At 45.0% G+C, this 18,471-nt stretch overlaps 1 protein-coding gene across 3 annotated transcripts in view; it reads left to right on the forward strand.

The window, feature by feature from the left end:
* The first annotated feature begins 321 nt into the window (after positions 1 to 321).
* The window catches only part of Kif16b (kinesin family member 16B), a 296,601-nt gene continuing 278,451 nt past the window's right edge, over positions 322 to 18,471 (forward strand). For all 3 annotated transcript variants that reach the window (XM_057780936.1, XM_057780934.1, XM_057780935.1), the window contains exon 1: positions 322 to 460. In XM_057780936.1, coding sequence (XP_057636919.1) covers positions 414 to 460 — 47 coding nt within the window. In that variant the 5' untranslated portion in view covers positions 322 to 413. The remainder of the gene's footprint in view (positions 461 to 18,471) is intronic.

Here is an 18,471-nt window from a genome sequence, read left to right on the forward strand (position 1 = left end):
TTGGTAATGAATTCCTCGGATTCTTTGAGAAGATCCTAAATACACTGATCTTCCTTTTCCTTGTTTCTCAGGGCCTGACAGGGTTTAGTTTTGCCAGTTAGTTGGTAAGCACAGCTGGTTGCCATCGACTCCAAGGCGAGGCCACCCAGGAGGCGGTGCCCAGGCTTCCGGGCTCCGCCTCTCCGCACCGTGGGCAGCAGCCAAACCCCGGTGCGCGGATCACGCGGGCCGGAGCCGTTCTGGGCATGCTCAGTGGTCTGGCAGGTGTGGCCGCCTAGCAACTCCAGGTCGGCCCCTGCCGAGGGGCGGGTGAGAGGGAAGTGGGCGGGGGCTCGGGCACAGTTGCTGGAGTGGCCGGCGACCGCGGGGTGCAGGCCTGGTGGGACCCCCCGCGGGCCGGGCCGTGATGAGCCATGGCATCGGTCAAGGTGGCCGTGAGAGTCCGGCCCATGAATCGCAGGTGAGTGGGGCCGCCCGCCCCCCAACCTCGCCACACCCCATCCCCGGGCAGCCGGTCTCCAGCTCCGCTCACAGGCCAATCTGGACTTAAAAGGGACAAACCCCTAAGCCTCCTGGTCCTGCCTGTGGCCGTGGTGGCCCGGATGAGGAAAGGTCTCCTGTGTTGAAAAGGAGACTCTGAGGGAAAGTGTTTGCGAGGCTGGGAAGATTCCCTGTACAGTACCCATCCCAGTAATGTGAGGCTAGCTTGTTCGCCCTTTAAAAAAACACCAAGGGACCACGTTCGTGAAGTGAAATATTTGGGAGGTCATGGAAGTGTCAGGGGCTCCTCGAGCTGTCAGGCATACCCTCGTTTGTGCCAACTCAGACGTCTCTGTTAATCATGCTACTTTTTAATCCGGAGAGGTTTTCCTGCCCATGAACGTGGACCCAGTCAGTAACTTAGCAGTTCTTAAGGTTTACATGGGGGCAGGAGGAAACTTGAACAAAGTTTTGACTCCTTGAAGGAGAGTCACGTGGCTTTTGACTAAGGCTGTTAAGGGGGCACATGTGGCGAATACATTTAGAGTGTACCCTCTTATATTTTCCTACAAAGTAGTGCTTTGCAGCGTGACTCTCCTCTTTTGACTTTCTGAAAACCCTTTTCAGTGACTTCTTCATCAATTTAGAACGATATAGTCAGAAAGTTAACTTCTCAGTGAGTTTAGCTTCAGAGAACGACGGACATCTAAGTGGATGCCCTCCAAGTTGACGGGCAGAGGTCACACAAAAGCATTTGTGTTTATTGCTGTTTCAGTTCTTGGACATTTGACTTACCATATGGCCTTTCTCTCTGAGTCATATTGTCAGCTTCAGAGCTCAGTGTTTGCTGGTTCTGACAGCCGATTAGGACACCAGAAGATCATAAAGTCAAGAGATTTTTACTGGTCTCTCTTGAATCTGTTTTCCTATCGGCAAGTAGAAAACTTATCTTGATATATAGCCATTAAATACCAGTGCTTTTGGAAGTTTTGCTTGTGCGATTTTCAAGTTACTTCTACAACTTTTTAGGACATTTGATGTGTATATGAGTGTATGAGAGTGAGTCCCAGGAGTGTATCTGTGTTTTTACACACCCAGTCATACAAGATAAATAGACCCCAAAGTCTTTTAGTTGGCTTTAAAATAAATATTTTTTTAGTAAAGATTTACATTATAAAGAGTTCTTTTTTGGAATAATATGAACATGTGCTAGAAAATGGTATCAGGTAGCTTTAGAAAACTCTTATTAATGGACAAATGGACTGCATCATGCTGGGCTCTGGAGTAGCCAGCAGATGAGGTGTTGGTAAGTGTCTTCAAGGAGCCCATTGTCTATTGAGGGAGGGATGAGGATATATTGGCAAAATTGAGTGACTTGGACCATCTGGAGGGGTGCTGTGAGTGTCTTTTCAGTGTAGGCCTTGAGTCCAGGCCCCTGAGGCAGGAAACAATTACAGAAGCCGTATGCCTGAGAAGGCAGGCAGATGTGGTGTTGGTGCCCAGCAAGTAATTCTGGTGGCATCAGGAATGGGACAGCAGCTAAGGAAGCAATGATCAAACCCAAAGGTAGGGTAGATACACCAAGACATTTCCCCGGTAGAATCTGGCAGCTCCGTTGCATGGAAAGCAGAGGAAAGGGGGAGACCATGAGAGTCATTAGCTGAAGCATTCTGTTCAAAGAGCTGGAAAGACTTGAGAGCATTCTCAGCCCGTCAGATTTGTGTGAAGTCCAGTGAGTGAGTGTCTGACAGCCAGTGCTGCATGCATATTTAACTTGTTCTTTGAAGTGTGGGGACAAGGACATCATGTTTCTTGCTTGAGGCGATCAGCAGACAGTTGGAATCCTGGTTAAGTCTCCATGCTTCCGGGATTATCACATGTCAATCTATAGAGGAGATCGGGAGTCGGGGATTGGCTATGCCTGTCTTTAGGATTCCAGGGAGAAGAAGGGCTGGCTGCCATGGAAATGAACCAGCACAGTACATTGTTCTGACCGGAGCAAGAGTCCCTTGAAAGCTGTAGCAGCTGTTGGTTTCAAATGTTGCTAAAATGAGGAAGGTTCTTTGTCTAAGAGGGGAGGATACCAGTAACTTTCCAAAGTATAGTTTCAGGATCCAGTGATCCAGAAAGTAGAATGAAGTAGAAAGAGAGATGCTAATGGCAACCTAAAGTATTTGACCTAATTTATAAGTCCTGCAGGGTATGGTGGTGATTGGAAGTAACTGGTTTTACCACTGCCCTGGTAGCTTCATTTGTTTTACGTATTTAATATATGGATCGCAGTTTTTATTTACAAAGATGTGTTTATAAGCATGGTGTTGCTTATAAATTTTTCTTGTTGTTGGGCGGTGGTGGCGCACGCCTTTAATTCCAGCACTCGGGAGGCAGAGGCAGGCGGATCTCTATGAGTTCCAGGCCAGCCTGGTCTACAAGAACTAGTTCCAGGACAGGAACCAAAAAGCTACAGAGAAACCCTGTCTCGAAAAATCCAAAAAAAAAAAAAAAAAAATATTTCTTGTTGTAACAATGAGAATATTGAAACACAGGAGATTTGTTAAAATTGTAACCGAAGTCATGTGGTGAAATCCTTTGCGGCTTGAAGAAGGTGTGGACTCATCATAAATGAGCTAACGCCAAGATAGAAGACTGAACAGAGAAACACACACACACACACACACACACACACAGTAGAACAGAGTGTATGTATATCTGGGTGAAAAACTACAGAGAGCCAGCTTGGACTGTGGGGAGCAATGTACAAGGAACCCAACAGTGGTGCCTCTGTGAAGGAAGATGGATGCAAAAGTGGAATGTTTTTCTTTGTCCTCTCTTACTATTTGAATTTTCATATTTATGCCTAATTGTAATAATTAAAAATTTGCTTGTGTGACTTTTAAAAACTACTTAGGGCCATTGACTCTGGCTGGGAAGAGTTTCAGGTGATTGTTGGAGACAACTGAAGGAAGTTGTTATTTATTTATTTAGTGGTTGTTTAAAGTTAATATTTTAAGTAAAAAAGCTTCAGGCTGCAGCACCAACGGCAGAAAGAGGCCTGGAATGAAGTGAGTGCTCTCTTGGAGCTATCTGAAGGGCGGGGGGGGGGGGGGGGCAATCTGAGTTTGCCTGAGTCCTGAGTCTGCAGCTCTCTGTCTTCTCTGTGTAAACATTTGATCCCAGCCATGTTGTTTTTACTGCCTACTGGATTATGTGGCAGGACTAGTCATTCCAGATGCAGAGATCCTAATTCAGTAGCTGACTTGTTTATTTCCTGTTTGTCCTTCTTCTCCTCTTCCTCCTCTTCTTTCTCCTCCTCTTCTTTTGTTGTATATTAGGAATTGTCCCCAGGACTTTGTGTGTGCATTACTACTGAACTAGATGAGCTAGAGCCCTGACCATCTTTTATTTTATTTTATTTCTTTTTTTTTTTGGAGACAGGGTTTCTCTGTCAGCTTTAGCTGTCCTGGAAACTAAACTAGCTCTGGTAGACCAGGCTTGCCTTAAACACTCAAAGATCCCATCTGCCTCTGCCTCATGAGTGCTGGGATTGAAGATTTACACCACCACTGCCCAGCTCAGCCCTGGTCATCTTTATACTCCATATTTGAGTATATGGACTCTCCCTTTTTATTTTGATCAGGTTGCCTAGTCTGGCCTTGAATTGACCGTGTAGCTCAAGTGAGACATCTTTATGAGGGTATGCTATGTGCTAGCAAATCCTTGCACACCTTTTAGAATAGAGACATACTGTAATTCTATTTTTACAGATTGAGAGACAATGCCTCAGTTCATTAAGCGTGCTATAAAAAAATAATCACACAACTGGGCGACTTGAAAACAACAGACTTTTATACCTTATAGTCCTGGGTGTCGCAAGTCCAAGCTCAAGGTACTGACTGATAGGTTGTCTGAGGAAGGCACCTTTGTTTTGTGCTCACATGGGGCAAGGGACAAATTTTTTGGGCCTGTTTTATGAGTATGATAAACCCATTTAAAAGGGTTTTGCCTTCCTGAATTAAAACTGTGTCATTGGGCCTTGGTAAGGTTTTAGCATCTGAATGTCAAATTATTCAAATTGTATCTGAAGTACAATTATTGAGACTTGTATGTAGCACGTAACTGATTTGCCCAATATAGGGTCTTATTTTTAAAAATGAGTAATCCATTAGCAGATGCAAAAATTTGCTCATACGTTTTATAGGCAGATGTTTAACATTTTATATATCATCTACCTTTTTCTTTGGGACTTCTTTTATTGCTCTATTAATTTCATCTTTTCTGTAATCTTATAGGTTCTATTTTTTTTTTTCTTTTCTTTTTCTTTGGAGAAGTAACAAACTGGGCATGGTGGCTCACATTTGTAATTCCAACACTCTGGAAGTTGAGACAGGAAAGTCTCCAATTTGAGTCTAGCTTAGGCTACAGAGTTAGAGCCTGTATTAAAATATTAATTTCAATCCCTCCCGCCCCCAAGAAAACACAGAGGAAGATAAGGACAAGATAATTTCGTGACCAAGTTTTCCATTTCCTGTTAATTTCCCTTCTTAGTTTTTTTTTTTTATTTTTTTTTTCTATTTTGTTTGAAGTATTAGGCATTGAATCCAGGGCCTCAGGCATCTGAACAAACACCTCTACTGCTGAACTACATCCCCAGGCCTCTTAACACTTTCAGTTTTGAGGCAGAGTCTAGTCACTTTATTGTGAACAGATTCCCCAGGCTGGTTTGAACCCACTGTGTAGCACTGGCAGGCCTTGAACTTTCTGTCTTTCTCACTCTGTTCCTGAAGAGCTGAATGACTGATACTTCATGAAAACTTGATGTTCACTCAGGATCCTCCATACTGTAAGAGGGTCAGAGCTTTAGGGCAGAAGGTCTTGAGTTAAATTTTTGGCTGCATTTCTGAACAACATAAGTTTGAGCAAGAAAATTAATTGTCATAAGTGTCAGTTTTTATGCCTGTAAGATGTGCTAATAATTATAGATACCTTAAGCATTCTGGCAAATCTGGGCTTCTTATTGACTGATTCACAAGGAGAAATACACTTTAAATTGTTGGCTTGTAGATAATTGAGAGGACACATGAGGTATTTACACACATTTACAATTTCCTCAAATATTTCCTATTCTAGATTATTGTGTCATTTTATTTAAAATGCTTGTTTTGGATGACTAGGGTGGTCTCAGGTGGACTGATGTGTTGTAGCTGGCAGTGAGGCAGACACAGAGTAGGGGTCTAATAATGGAGACAAGAAGATGGACCCGTCACTTGGTGCCTGGCATAGCAGGGGCTCCACACAGATGCCCTGTGGTGGAGCTGATGGTGAGGGTCACAGGGGAACACTTGGCTAGCATGTTCAAGGTCCTGAGTTGCATCCCTGGTATCATATCACCACGTATTTCTTCCTCCTCCTCCTCTTCTTCCTCTTTTCCACGTACTCATCATGGTTATCACAGTTTATTAATTGTGACTTTTTGTTTCAGAAAAGGTATAAAAAGAAATATTTACCAAGTGCTGGCCATGTTCCTACCTTGTGGCCTTTCCTTGTAACATGCTGTGCTCCGGAAGGCAGGTCAGCTTCTGCTTTCGCTTTTCTGCAGGACCTTAGCCTTCCTGATAAGCATCACTGGTCCAGTTTACCCTCCTAGCTCTCTAGTTCAAAGGAGAAGAAAAAGTGCCAGTGGCATTTTGATTGGGATCATTTTCTTTAGGGTTCAGCCAAGTCATCCTTCCCTTTTAAGATCGAGATAAGATCCAAAGAAAGGTAGTTCCTGGTCAGTCTGGGAGGACAGGTGGGCGGGTGTGTCCTGGATGGAAGATGGGAGGAACCTGTTCAGACACTGTTCCCTGCCAGGCTCCACATGAGTCTCTTATCTTTTCAGCTTGGCAATCTCCTTTCTTCCTTCCACCAAAAGACAGTGACTGACCTAGCCTCTTTTTTTTTTTCTTTGTCTTTTCTTCTGAAAACTTCTTCTGAGACAGGATCTCTTCTGTCCAGGCTGGCCTTGAACTTGCTAAGTGACTGAGGATGACTTTAGACTTCTGATCCTCCTGTCTTCATCTCCTGAGTGCTTTGTTTGGGTTTATGCTTCCTTGCCTTGTTTGATGCAGTGTTAGGGTGCAAACCCAGGTCTTCATGTATGCTAGGCAAACACTGTGGGCCTTTTGTCCTCACTGTATAGAGGGATGACTGAGGCCTCTTGGATGACAGCGCTGGCCTGAGCTAACATTGGTTCCCTTCAGAGCGCTGTGTACAGACATTTGTTGCCCAAGGGCTGTCAGATGACAGAGGTCTTGGGCCTTAGGGACTTGCTGGTCTGGTGGTTGTGGAGGCACAAACATCAGACATCCAAAAATAGTGATGGAATGCCCTTGAGATTAAGATGTAGCACCCGAGGGACTCCAGGGTCTTAGAGAGAGGTTTCTGGGGTCTTAAGCAAGTTAGAGTTGTAGTTGAGGACTGCAGGAATATTACCAGGGACCATTTATCAAATACAATAGCTGGTTAAGCTCTTTGGTAGCTGGCATTGCAAGCCCATTCTCCATTTGAGGACCAAAGCTCAGAGAGGGAAACAATCAGCCCACAGTCACAGAGAACATTGGGATTTAAGCCTGTCTATCTTATTTCAGCTTCCTGAAGTCCTTCACACCTGAATTAAAATCTTCCCAATGTACAAAAGACTTTGATGAAGGGAGGGCATGGGGTGCCAATGATGTAGGTAGGAATAAGTTTCAGGATTTTAATGTATTTTTGAGAGTCAGAAGGCAGAGTTCAGAGTCCTGTCAGTATGGTTGCTGTTGGCCATTTAAACTTTAAAATAAAAATTTTCATTACTCAGTTGTTCTAAGTGCTTCAAAGCCTCAGGTTGGCAATATAGGCAAGGCTGTGGGGGCGTTGTCTTAATTAGTGGTGGAAGGGCCTGGCCCACTGGGGTGGTGCCATCCCTGGGCTGGTAGTCCTGGATTGTTTAAGAAAGCAGGCTGAGTGAACCATGGAGAACAGGTCAGTCAGTAGCATCTCCCATGGTGTCTGCTTCAGTTCCTGCCTCCAGGTTCCTGCCTTGAGTTCCTGCCCTGATTTCCCATAATGATTGAGTGTGACCTGGGAGTTATAAAGTGAAATCAGTCTTTTTCTCCCCGAGGTTGCTTTGGTCTTGGCATTTTATTATAGCAATAGAAAGCAAACTAAGACAGATGTGTTGTCCATAGATGTGTACCAAAGGAATTTAAGTTGTGAATCCCTCTAAGTTCCATAAATCAGAGATGTCTGCTTTCCAAGTTTTGCGGTGTTTACATACAGTCTGTTCCTTCTCTGCTTGTGTGGGGCCATTACATATACATTTTTTTTATATCCTCAGCTTTATTGTTGCATGAGAAATCATGAAGAACAGTCAGCATGCAAAAAGGCTGAAGAAAAGATGGCTTAAGGTTTAGGACTTCATTAGGCAGAAGAATGTTTGTGCGAGTGCTGACTGGGGGATGGGGAGGAATGCAGGCAGTAGGAACTGAGGTGGTTATTGGCTTTTCTGTGTAGGCTTGTAGGGGAGGTACTGGAAGGTATTGCTTGCTTTGGTGGAACTGAGAGCTATCACTATAGTGAAGAAAAAAGAGATAAATGACGGGGCAGCAGAGCTGTGTAACCAAGATGAGAGTCTTTAGTTGCTTATCCTTTGTAAGGCTCAGTTTCCCTTTGCTTAAATCATGGTATTCTGGATCTGTTTTAGAGACAGCTGGGACTCATTGAGATTGTTGGGGGGTATCATTAATTTAGAACCATTTTATGACAATGCTGAGTTGCTGTTGGCCTTTTCAACTTTGACTTTCGCTGGCTAATGTGCATACAGGTCATGTTTTGCATTATAAATGGTCCCCATGGATTTGTGTTTTGCACACTTTTTCTCCAGTTGCTGGCACTATTTTGCGAGGCTGTGGAATTTTTAGGAGGTGAAACCTAAGTGCTAGAAGTGGGTCCCTAGATGCAGACCTTACCAGTCATTAACTGAGCTGTTCCGCTGTACCCTCCTTGATGTGATAGACTGAGACCCTCTGAAGCCATGAATAGAAATAAACTTTCCTAAACCTGTGTCAAGTATGTTGGTCACAGAGACTGAAAAAGGGACTAATATGGATGCTGTTTGCTGCTATTTTTTCTTGATTTCATTTCATAAACATACAGTGGAGTTTTCCAGAATCGCACAGTGTATGATATTGTCCTGGCTCTGTGGGCTGTTATTTGCATTTTGTTTACGAAATTAATAAAAATTCTTACTGGGGCCTGAGGAGATGGATCACGTTGAAAAAGTGCTTGCTGAACCTAGCCACGCCAGTGAGCTCCAGCTTCAGTGAGAGACTCCATCTCAAAAAATTTGGTAGCAAGCAGTCAAGAAAGCCCCCTACATTAACCCCTGTCCTCCACATTAGCATACTTAAACAAGTACCCTCACACAGTACATGTATTAACATGTATGCGTAACACACACATACAAGAATTCTTAGGGCTCCTCGATCAATGTTAAGATGATAACAAAGTCCTGACATCCCATTTGATAGCCGGTGCCTTCAGATAGTGTTGCATAGGTTGTTGGGCAGAAGCTGAAGTGATAGGGTGTGTGACAAACCCCGTATGCACAGTAACCTGTCACCAATCCTGCGCCACCATTGCTCATCATGGCAGTCATCAGGTAGGGAGGCAGCAGGGACCCTGCGCTCACTAGTTGTCTGTCTGCTTGACACAAGCTAGAGTCATCTGAGAGGGTGATCAAGACAATGCCTCCATAAGGCACGCGGATCTCTGGGAGCTCGAGGCCAGCCTGGTGCGAGTTCCAGAACAGCCAGAACTACACAGAGAAACCCTGTCTTGAAAAACAAAACAATAAAACGGTTGCAGGAAGCCTGTGAAGCATTTTCCCAATTAGTGGTTGCTGCGAGAGGGCACAACCCATTGTGGGTAGGGCCACCCCTGGACTTGCAGTCCTGGGTTCTATAAGAAAGCAGGCTCTGAGCAAGCTGTGGGGAGTAAGCCAGCAATCAGCATCCATCCATGGCCTCTGTATCAGCTGCTACTTCTGGCTTCCTGTCCTTTTGAGTTCCTGTCCCACCTTCCTTCAGGGACAGATTATGGTGTGGAAGTGTAATCCAAATAAAGGGTTTCCTCCCAAACTTGCTTTTGGGGTTATGGTATTTCATCATAGTAATAGTAACCCTGCCTGAGACAGACAGACCAGACCACCTAGTGTGGAGAGAAGGGACATGGAGAGGAGGGAGGCTGGCGATTAGCTTGCCAGCCTTGGAGGTTGTGTGGGTCCAGACCAAGTCCACTGGCAGCTTAGGCTCTCAGTAGGACGGTGCTGGAGGGGCTGTGGTGTGAGGAGTGAAGAGCTGTGGTGGCTGCAGGGTCTGTCTTCAGGTGTGGGCTGCACAGGCACAGAATGGCACCTGTTAACTGCATTCCCGAGAATGGGGAGAGGGAAGATAGCAAGGGGGAGAAGGCTCAGGAAGATAGTGGGGAGTGGGGGTGCTCAGGAAGAGAAGGAGTGGGGGGCTCAGGAAGAGAAGTAGGGGTGCTTAGGAAGAGAAGGAGTGGGGGGCTCAGGAAAAGGAGTGGGGGGCTCAGGAAGAGAAGTAGGGGGGCTTAGGAAGAGAAGGAGTGGGGGGCTCAGGAAGAGGAGTGGGGGGCTCAGGAAGAGAAGTAGGGGTGCTTAGGAAGAGAAGGAGTGGGGGGCTCAGGAAAAGGAGTGGGGGCTCAGGAAGAGAAGTAGGGGTGCTTAGGAAGAGAAGGAGTGGGGGGCTCAGGAAGAGGAGTGGGGGCTCAGGAAGAGAAGTAGGGGTGCTTAGGAAGAGAAGGAGTGGGGGGCTCAGGAAAAGAAGGAGTGGGGGATGGGTGGTCTCAGGAAAACAAGGACTGGGCAGGGGTGGAGAGGAGGGGTTGGGAAGAGAACCTGTTCCCTAGCCTGTTCTGAAGCAGCTCTCCTCTTTTTTTGAGACAGGGCTGCTATGCCTCGCCGGACAAAGTAGAGGGCTGAGGTGTGACAGAGTACAGGTGTTTTGTTTTCAAAAAAGAAAAAAAATCCCAATGTGTTGTGGAGTTGGGGGTGGGGAGGTTGGCGGTCCACATGCAGAAGAATAAAGGGGAAAAGAGGGAGTGGCGAGGGTGTGTGTAGGAAAATGGGTTTCCGGGCTGTGCGTGGAGAGCTGGGATGCTTCCCTGCGCTTCTGCGGGAAAGTTGCTACCACTGTCACGGAGGCTGGAGTCTGGAGCACGTGGAAGGTTTGTCTTTGCCTCAGGTGAGCTTGACAGGTAATGTGAAGCAAATGAGCCGTGATGTGATATAAGATCTCTCAGAAATAGCTTAGTATTCTTAATGTTTATTCGGCACCAGTATTTTTAAAGTGTTCGATGAAGACTTAGAGTATTTCCCAAACATACTTGTAGTTATACTTTACTGCAAACAGGCTGTGTGTGAGAGAGTAAGAGCATGTGTGTTCAGGTACATACCAAGGAGAGACTCAGCATGTGCATGTCTTCTGTCAGAGGAAGAGGGACACGAAGTTACCAGTTATAAAGGGCTTGGGTCTGAGATTGGTTTATGTTAGATAATAATAACCATTGTTTCATTATTATTTGTTCAAGTTAGTTTAAAAGCCTGTATTGTCTCTCAGGTTCTTGCACAGCCTCTCTGAACACAAAAAGAACATGCTAATTCTACTTACCCACCATCCTGAGGGAGGATATGACAGTGTTCTGTGATATGAGCTCCTACTGACCACCGAGTCTTGAGTTCATTTTCGGCTTTGATGCCTTCTGTCAAGCTCAAGTGATGAAAAAGTAGGCAGGGGAGGAATTCATAATGGGAAGTCAGTCATGGCTTGCTAGGATTTTGGCAGCTGTTCATGACAGGTGGAGCCAGGTCCCACACTTCCCTTTACTCCTTTGCTGGCTTTGGCCTGCTAGGTCACTTTCTTTTGTGAGCTTTTGTGCCTCCCATTGGCGGCTACAGTTATTACTCATTGTCTCTGCCTAGTGGAGGGCAAGTGTGTGTCTATGATCAGCAGTCTTTTCAGACACTTCGTGTCCATTTCAATGGGGCGTATGGGATTTGGAAGACTCTGAGAAGTTAGTGCTTTCATTGTAATGGTCTTCAGAGTGAACTTTTCCTGTCTGCTCATTCATTTGCTAGGAATTATCAGTCCCGCATCATCATATATAACCCTTAGCAGAAATCCTGCTATTAGCTCAGACTTAGAAACTGAGGATCAGAGCCGGGCGGTGGTGGCGCATGCCTTTAATCCCAGCACTCAGGAGGCTGAGGTAGGGGGATCTCTGTGAGTTCTAGGGCAAGGCCAGCCTGGTCTACAAGAGCTAATTCCAGGACAGGCTCCAAAGCTCCAGAGAAACAATGTCTCAAAAAACAGAAAAAAAAAAAAGAAACTGAGGATCAGAGTGGGAGCCTGACTCAAATGCCCCTTCCTCCAGGAAACGGTTACCAGGTTACTCTGGATTTCAGGCTTCCTAGCATCTTCTAACTTTCCATGTCCCTGCACAAGGGTGATGTATCCAGTTGCTGCTCCTCTTTTACAGGAGCTTCACAAGAATGGGAACCATGTGGGTCTTGTTTGCATTTCCTCAGGGCTTACAAAATGTACCTGCAGACTCCAGCACTCAGGGAATGTTGCTGCATCAATGTCCGCCCCATCTGCCCCACCCACGTCTTTAATTGCTGTGAATGCCAGTAAGGAACCTGTAAGGAACCAGGGCTCCATGGCCTTCATCTCTGTAGATCACATGTGTTGCTGTCTGTGAGGAGAAAAGGGAATCTTACCATTCTTGTCGGGTGTTAGAATCATGTAAGTTTTGGACAAAGGATTATAGCTTCACACCCTTGCCATTTATTACATTTTTTATATGGAATTTGCATAGTCACTGTCATTCTTTAACCCTTAAGGTTAGAGAATTGGAGGTACAATGTGTACTGTGCTTAAATGATATGAGATAGCTTACTCTTGTCTTTTCCACAGAAAAAGTGTTTTTTTTTTATAGTTTTAGACTTAAGTAAAGTTTTAAGCATGTACTCTTCAGCTTGCCACCCACCTTCCCTCTAATATTAGTAACTCACATGATACAGTGATCAAAAGCCAAGAGATTTAGATTGGCACAGTGCTGCTGAGTAGATGCTATTGGCATTTCGCTGGCTTCCTTACATTTCCCGGTCTGTGATCCAGTTCAGGATCAACGTGTCCCATCGTTGGTGTCTCTGCATAACCGGCCTCAGACAGAGTTTAGGCATCTCTTAGTTTTCATGACCTTATGGGTTTTTTCCTCCATTTTTCATCGGAATTAAACTTTTTTTTTGGAGAATTTCACACACAAGTACATTAGAATGATCTTCAGTTGGTTTTGGTGATTTTTATGATTCATTTGAATTAATGCATTTTGGCAAGAGCACCACATAAGTGATTTTGTACTTTTCCTGTGGTATACGTCAAGTCTGCATAACACTGTGTCTTATTACTGATAATGCTGACTTTGATTACCTGGTTAGCACATCATCCATTTCATTCCTGCACTGGTATTGTTTCTTTTTTCTTTGTAATTAGCAAGTATCTTGAGAGAGATACTTCTGTGTAGAAGGATAGTTCACTTCAGATTACACCTGCTGCCTACGAAAGGTGCATCCCAGGTCTCCTGATAGAATTGTTGTGACTATACGGGCCATTTATGGCAGTTTCTCTCTTCCTAGTGGAGAGTGATTTTCATGGTTTTGAAATGAAGGCGTTTTGAGTTTTGGAAGGGCTGCCTCTGATTGTTCAGAACGGTGTGCATCTCACAGCTCTACAGCAAGGCATTTCCCAGTCCAGTACACACTGTTATTTTCTGCTCTCAACTCCATTATCTAAAAAAGATGTCTGTTACCTGCTAAACCAGTTATCTGATGCATATCCTGAAAAGCACAAATGTGTGAAATTGTTGTCTAGAGAAGCTGGTAAAATATGAACTTTGAATGCGAGACAGTGCCACAGTTGTTGTCTAACGCCGTTCTCTTTCCCTGGGGCTGAGCTAGGCTGTGAAAGGTCCCCAGAGGACTGAGACACTCAGGAAGAGAATCACAAACTCTTCTGGGTTTAGGGGTCAGAGCCCACCACAGGGGCTGCTCTCCTGAGCTTCCATCTCCTGGCCCTCTTGGCCCTGTGAGATCGCCCTGCAGTGCACCTGCTGATTCTCATTTTCAGAATCTCAGTGACTCTGTTTGTCACTTCTGCCTGAGGCACAGGCAATTGACTTCATAAGCTCCCTGCCAAGGGGACTTGAAGTCTCTCAGGAAACTTCTAAGAGAAACTGATTCAACATGATGAAGCCTAGCATCAGGGTGAAAATTCTGTTGAGATAAACTCTTGAAAAGTAGATTCTGGGCTGTGAGATAGCTCTGCAGTTAAAGGCACTTGCCACCAAGCCTGATGACTGAGGTAGGTCTCTGGGACCCCTGTGGTAGAGGGCGAGAAGTGACTCGCAAGTCTCCTCTATCTCCATATGCTTACGGTAGCTGTGCATGCAGCCACATATATGAACACATTTGTACACACAGAAATGTTAGAAAAAAGTAGATTCTGGTCTGTCTATACACCTCCCCTCCCGCCTTTTAAAAGATTTTGTCTTCATGTGAGCTATTATTGGCTTGTTCAAATAGGACAATCACGAAAATACTGTTAGTAGGTGTGACTGGTTCCCTCTCACTAGCACTGAGAACAACAGCCTGTTCCTGCTAGAGAAGGTGAACTGTGGAGGTGAACTGGTGTCATCTGCTTTTGATGACATCAGTGGCCCAGCGCTGAAAGGATAGCCGCACTCCAGAGGCAGGCTTTCCCTGGGGGCACTGTGGTAGTTGTAGGTGTAATTGACCCCCATAAGCTCATAGGGAGTGGCACTATTAGTAGTTGTGGCTTTGTTGGAGTGGGTATGTCCTTGTTGAAGGAAATATCTCACTGTGGGTGGGTGGAGGGGCTTTGAGTTGCCACGAACCCCATCATGGTGATAATGGACTAAACCTCTAAAACTGGAAGTGAGCCAACCTAATTAAATGTTTTCCTGGTAAGAGTTGCCAGGTCATGATAATAGATACCCTAGATTCAGAGCAGTAGATACCCTAGGAATGACAGAGGTGGGTATCAGGACTAGGGCATCGCTGTGATAGGCCTTACCATGCTTTTGTTTGTTTAGAGTAATATAGACCTTGGAACTGTGGATTTGAGAAGCAGTGGAATTCTTTAAGCACTGCTTAATGTTCCGTAATAGTAGGAGCATAGAAGACAGAGGTAGGTGCTAAGAGTTGTTTGAACTGTCGGGGGCTCACTCAGGAGGTTTCAGAGGAGAATTTTAGTGTGCTTGCCTAGAGATCATTCTTGTGATATTTTGGTGAAGAAAGTGGCTGCCTTTTGCCCTTTTCTGAATAGTCTGCCTGAGCTAAAGTGAAGAGTTTTCAATTAATTCCATTGGCAGAGAGCCTCTCAAACAGCCTAGAATAGACTCTGTCATGTGTTTACCAGTGTTCACACTGATAAAGAGTTAGAATGAAAAGAAGCAAGCTTAGCAGGATAAATTTTAAAATGTAAGTTTTGAGGAGAAAAAGAGCACTAGGAAGTAGAATAGAGCCAAATCCTGTGTTCAAGAAGATAAACAGATTAAGAAATGGAATAAAGGGAGTGGTGACCTCAGGGCAAGATTCCACAATTTTTCAGTTTGTGAAAAGGAAATAAGAAAAGCTTAGAGGGGGTGTGATAGGGCACACCTTTAATCTCAGCACAGGGTTGGGAAGGGAAGGCCGAGGCTGGCAGGTCTCTGAGTTTGAGGCCAACCTGGTCTACAGAGCCAGTTTCAGGACAGCCAAGCCTAGGCAGTGAAAGACAGAAAGCTGGTTAAGATGTATTTGAACGGCGGTGGTGATGGGAGAGTTATTTCAGCTCTATCCAGCAGCAGAACTTGGCAGCTTTGCCCATGTGGTTTAGAGTTAAGGATAAAAGAAAGGCGTTCTGGAAAAGAGTTAAGTTGTTGAGGCCAGGCATGTGTCAGGGGTCTCCCTAAATGGAGGCCTAGTAGAGAGACCATTGAGTAAAGCGGTGAAGTTGAAACATGGATTGGCTTGATGAACTCAAGATGTTAGAGATGCCAGAGTTGTGGGAGACCTGACAAGGAGAGCTGCTAACAGGGAGTGAAGCCAGCCCAAGAAAAAGACGTGTTTTGCAGTCAGTAAAGCTAAATGGAATTGGAGATTGGAGAGCGTTTTGACATCAGACATGGGAATGCAGAGTTTGGAGTTTTCCCAGCTGGTTTTCCATCTTGGTTTGGTTCAGTTTTCCTTGCTATGCTCCCTTCCATTTTGGAATGGTAATGTACATATCCTGTGCCATTATATGTTGGATGTATGGGATCTGCCTTTTGATTTTGACTTTTACAGGTGATTAACGTTAAGAGATTGCATAAATCTCAATGTATACTGGTCACTAATAAATAATTCTGAGATTATCTGCCCTTCCTGCTAAGAAAATAAACTGTAGAATCAGGGGAAGAGTTGTCATCCTTTCCTGGAGCATTAAGTGCTTCTTGGTTGTTTCTGATTTGATCTTGTCTTAAATTCTTTTGTTCTTGATTTTGAAGAGTCAGAAGATTTTGTAGTATAGCCCCTGCTTTTGTTGTACTAAGTTCTGTAGTACTTTTGTAGCTTGTAGTAAAATTGAGGACTCACTGAGATTTGGAATATCAGGGAAGGTATTTGGAGAGAGAGAGCTCAGAGCCAAAATATGGATTGCCCAATGAGGATAATTGTACGAGGAGAAGGGAAAACTCTTGGGGGGCCCAGAGGCCTTGTTTATAGACAGGAAAAAATTCATCATGGCTCCGTGTTAGTCTTGTGCTCCATAGATGCTGCCGGTACTTTGATTTTTGTGTGGGTTTTATGTGATGTGGTTCTATTTGCTCGTTTATCTTTATAAACACTGTGGCTATTCTCATCTCTCCTCAGTGACTCCAGGAAGCTAAGGGCCTCTTCGTGTTGGAGGGCTTCCTATTTCAAGTGCTTCCTTGAGTCTCTCAAGCTTTGCCAATGTAAGCCCGGTAGCCTTGGACCCTGAAGGAGGCTCAGTGGACACTTCACTGTGCTGGAGAAAGCAGGTTGAATTAAAATTCACTGGTAATCATCAAAGATTAGAAAGGTGACACTTGAGAGGAGAGGACTTGCGTGACACAGAAGTAGGACTGCTCATTTGATGTCATCCTCTTATCTCAGGATGAGACCTCTTGCCCCAGACAGTCACTGGCATTGCTTTTTGTGTTACCTTCTCCTTGAAATGAGGTCCAATTAAAGGTGTAACTGTGTCACTAGCTGCAACCCGAGACTTCCTTTACCCTCACATTGCCGTCCTAGGGAGGGCACCGCTCTGTTGGTTTTATAAGGCTTGTTCAGTGGAACCAGTGCCAAGGGCTTCTCATCCTTCAGAAAACACTGCAGTGTTGATGATATCTAGAAGCTTCTGTGTGTACTTCAGTCCTTCTGGCCCCACCACAAGGCATTTCTTCTGCTTCTCAGAGGTGGCAGTGTATTTGCTTTCAAGGAATCTGGGGTAAATTGTGAAGCGTTGAGAACCTGTCAACCTGCTAATACTGTCTGGTGTTCACAGCTCAGCTGTTATTAGTAACCCCATTTTGCAGAAGTTACCCTCTTCCGGACACTAGGAAGTGAAGAAACTGTTAGTGAGTTAGAAGATTGAGAGTTAGGGAACTACAGGACACCCTGGAGAGGGAGAAAAAAGGAGAGAGTGAAAGTGGAATGTGGACATAAAGGAGAGAAGGGGAGGGACGGAGCGAGAAATTCCCAGTGCGGAGGAGAGAATGCACCTCCTTCTCTCATTAGTGGCTATTTTAACATCTTCAATGAGAAATTAGAAAACCCAACCCACTCATGCAGAATTTGCCTCAGACAGGTTGCATTAAATTTTATTTTGTTGAAAGTAGTTAATTTCTTCACATCGGCCCTCATTTTCATTGCTATCTCTGCCTGAAGGCTCTGTGGTGGGGGAAAAAGTAAAATCCAGCCATGTTCTTATGTAGTGGTCTGGGAAGCTCCAGAGTCTTTAGACTGGGTACCAGACTGGGTACCATCTGGTGGCAGAAGCTTCCTTCTGAGATTGCCATCCTCCCATCTTCTGTCCTATTTCGTGCCTGGTCTCTGTCATGTATCTGGGAGTGAGACTGGGAGACTTGAGTGAGTTGAGTTAGACTTTGGGGAGCTGAGCATCCTTTCAGGGAGATACCACTTAACTGTGCTCCTGTTGTCCTGTGAAACCCCTCTCCATGTTCCCAAAGAAACCAGAAATCCAGATTCATGAGTAAGATCTTCTGATTTTGAAAATGCAGTCACTAATGGGAGCTTCTTGGCAGCAGCAGTCCCAGTCCAAGGATGACATTTTCAAACTTCTGGTTTCCAACAACTGCTTAACACTCTTCTCCTTAGATTTATTTACATTCTCAGTTTTCTTTGGCCATTTCCCCTTATACTTTCCTGTCACAATTGGGTTGTCCCTATTCTGGGCAGTGTCTTTGAGAAATGTTTTGTGCTCATTGCCTTCTTGTTCCTAAGCAGCTTTCAACTTCATGGAGTACTTAGGCAAGCCGTGAAAACCAATGATCTGGAGATTGGAGTTGGAGCCATGGGGACACCAGGAACCTGGGTCTCCTCCAGACTTGGCTCTGGAAGGACTCCTCTGAACTCTGCTTGAAGTCTGGGCAGCAGATTACAGATACTTTCTTTCAGAGTGCTCACATCCTGTTAGCCCAGTCTGAAAGGCAGAGCAGTCCACAATTGTTCCTAGCTTATGGCTGAGCAGTGAGTTGTTAAAGCCCAGATTAGAGGTCCAGTACTCGGAGCTGACTCTGGTCCTGAGATCTTTGGTCTTATAGCCCTGCACTACCCTTGTGAAGTGCACATTCTGCTGAGGGTCTGCTTATCTG

The sequence above is a fragment of the Chionomys nivalis genome, chromosome 9, assembly GCF_950005125.1.
Source record: "Chionomys nivalis chromosome 9, mChiNiv1.1, whole genome shotgun sequence".
Classification (NCBI taxonomy): Eukaryota; Metazoa; Chordata; class Mammalia; order Rodentia; family Cricetidae; genus Chionomys; species Chionomys nivalis.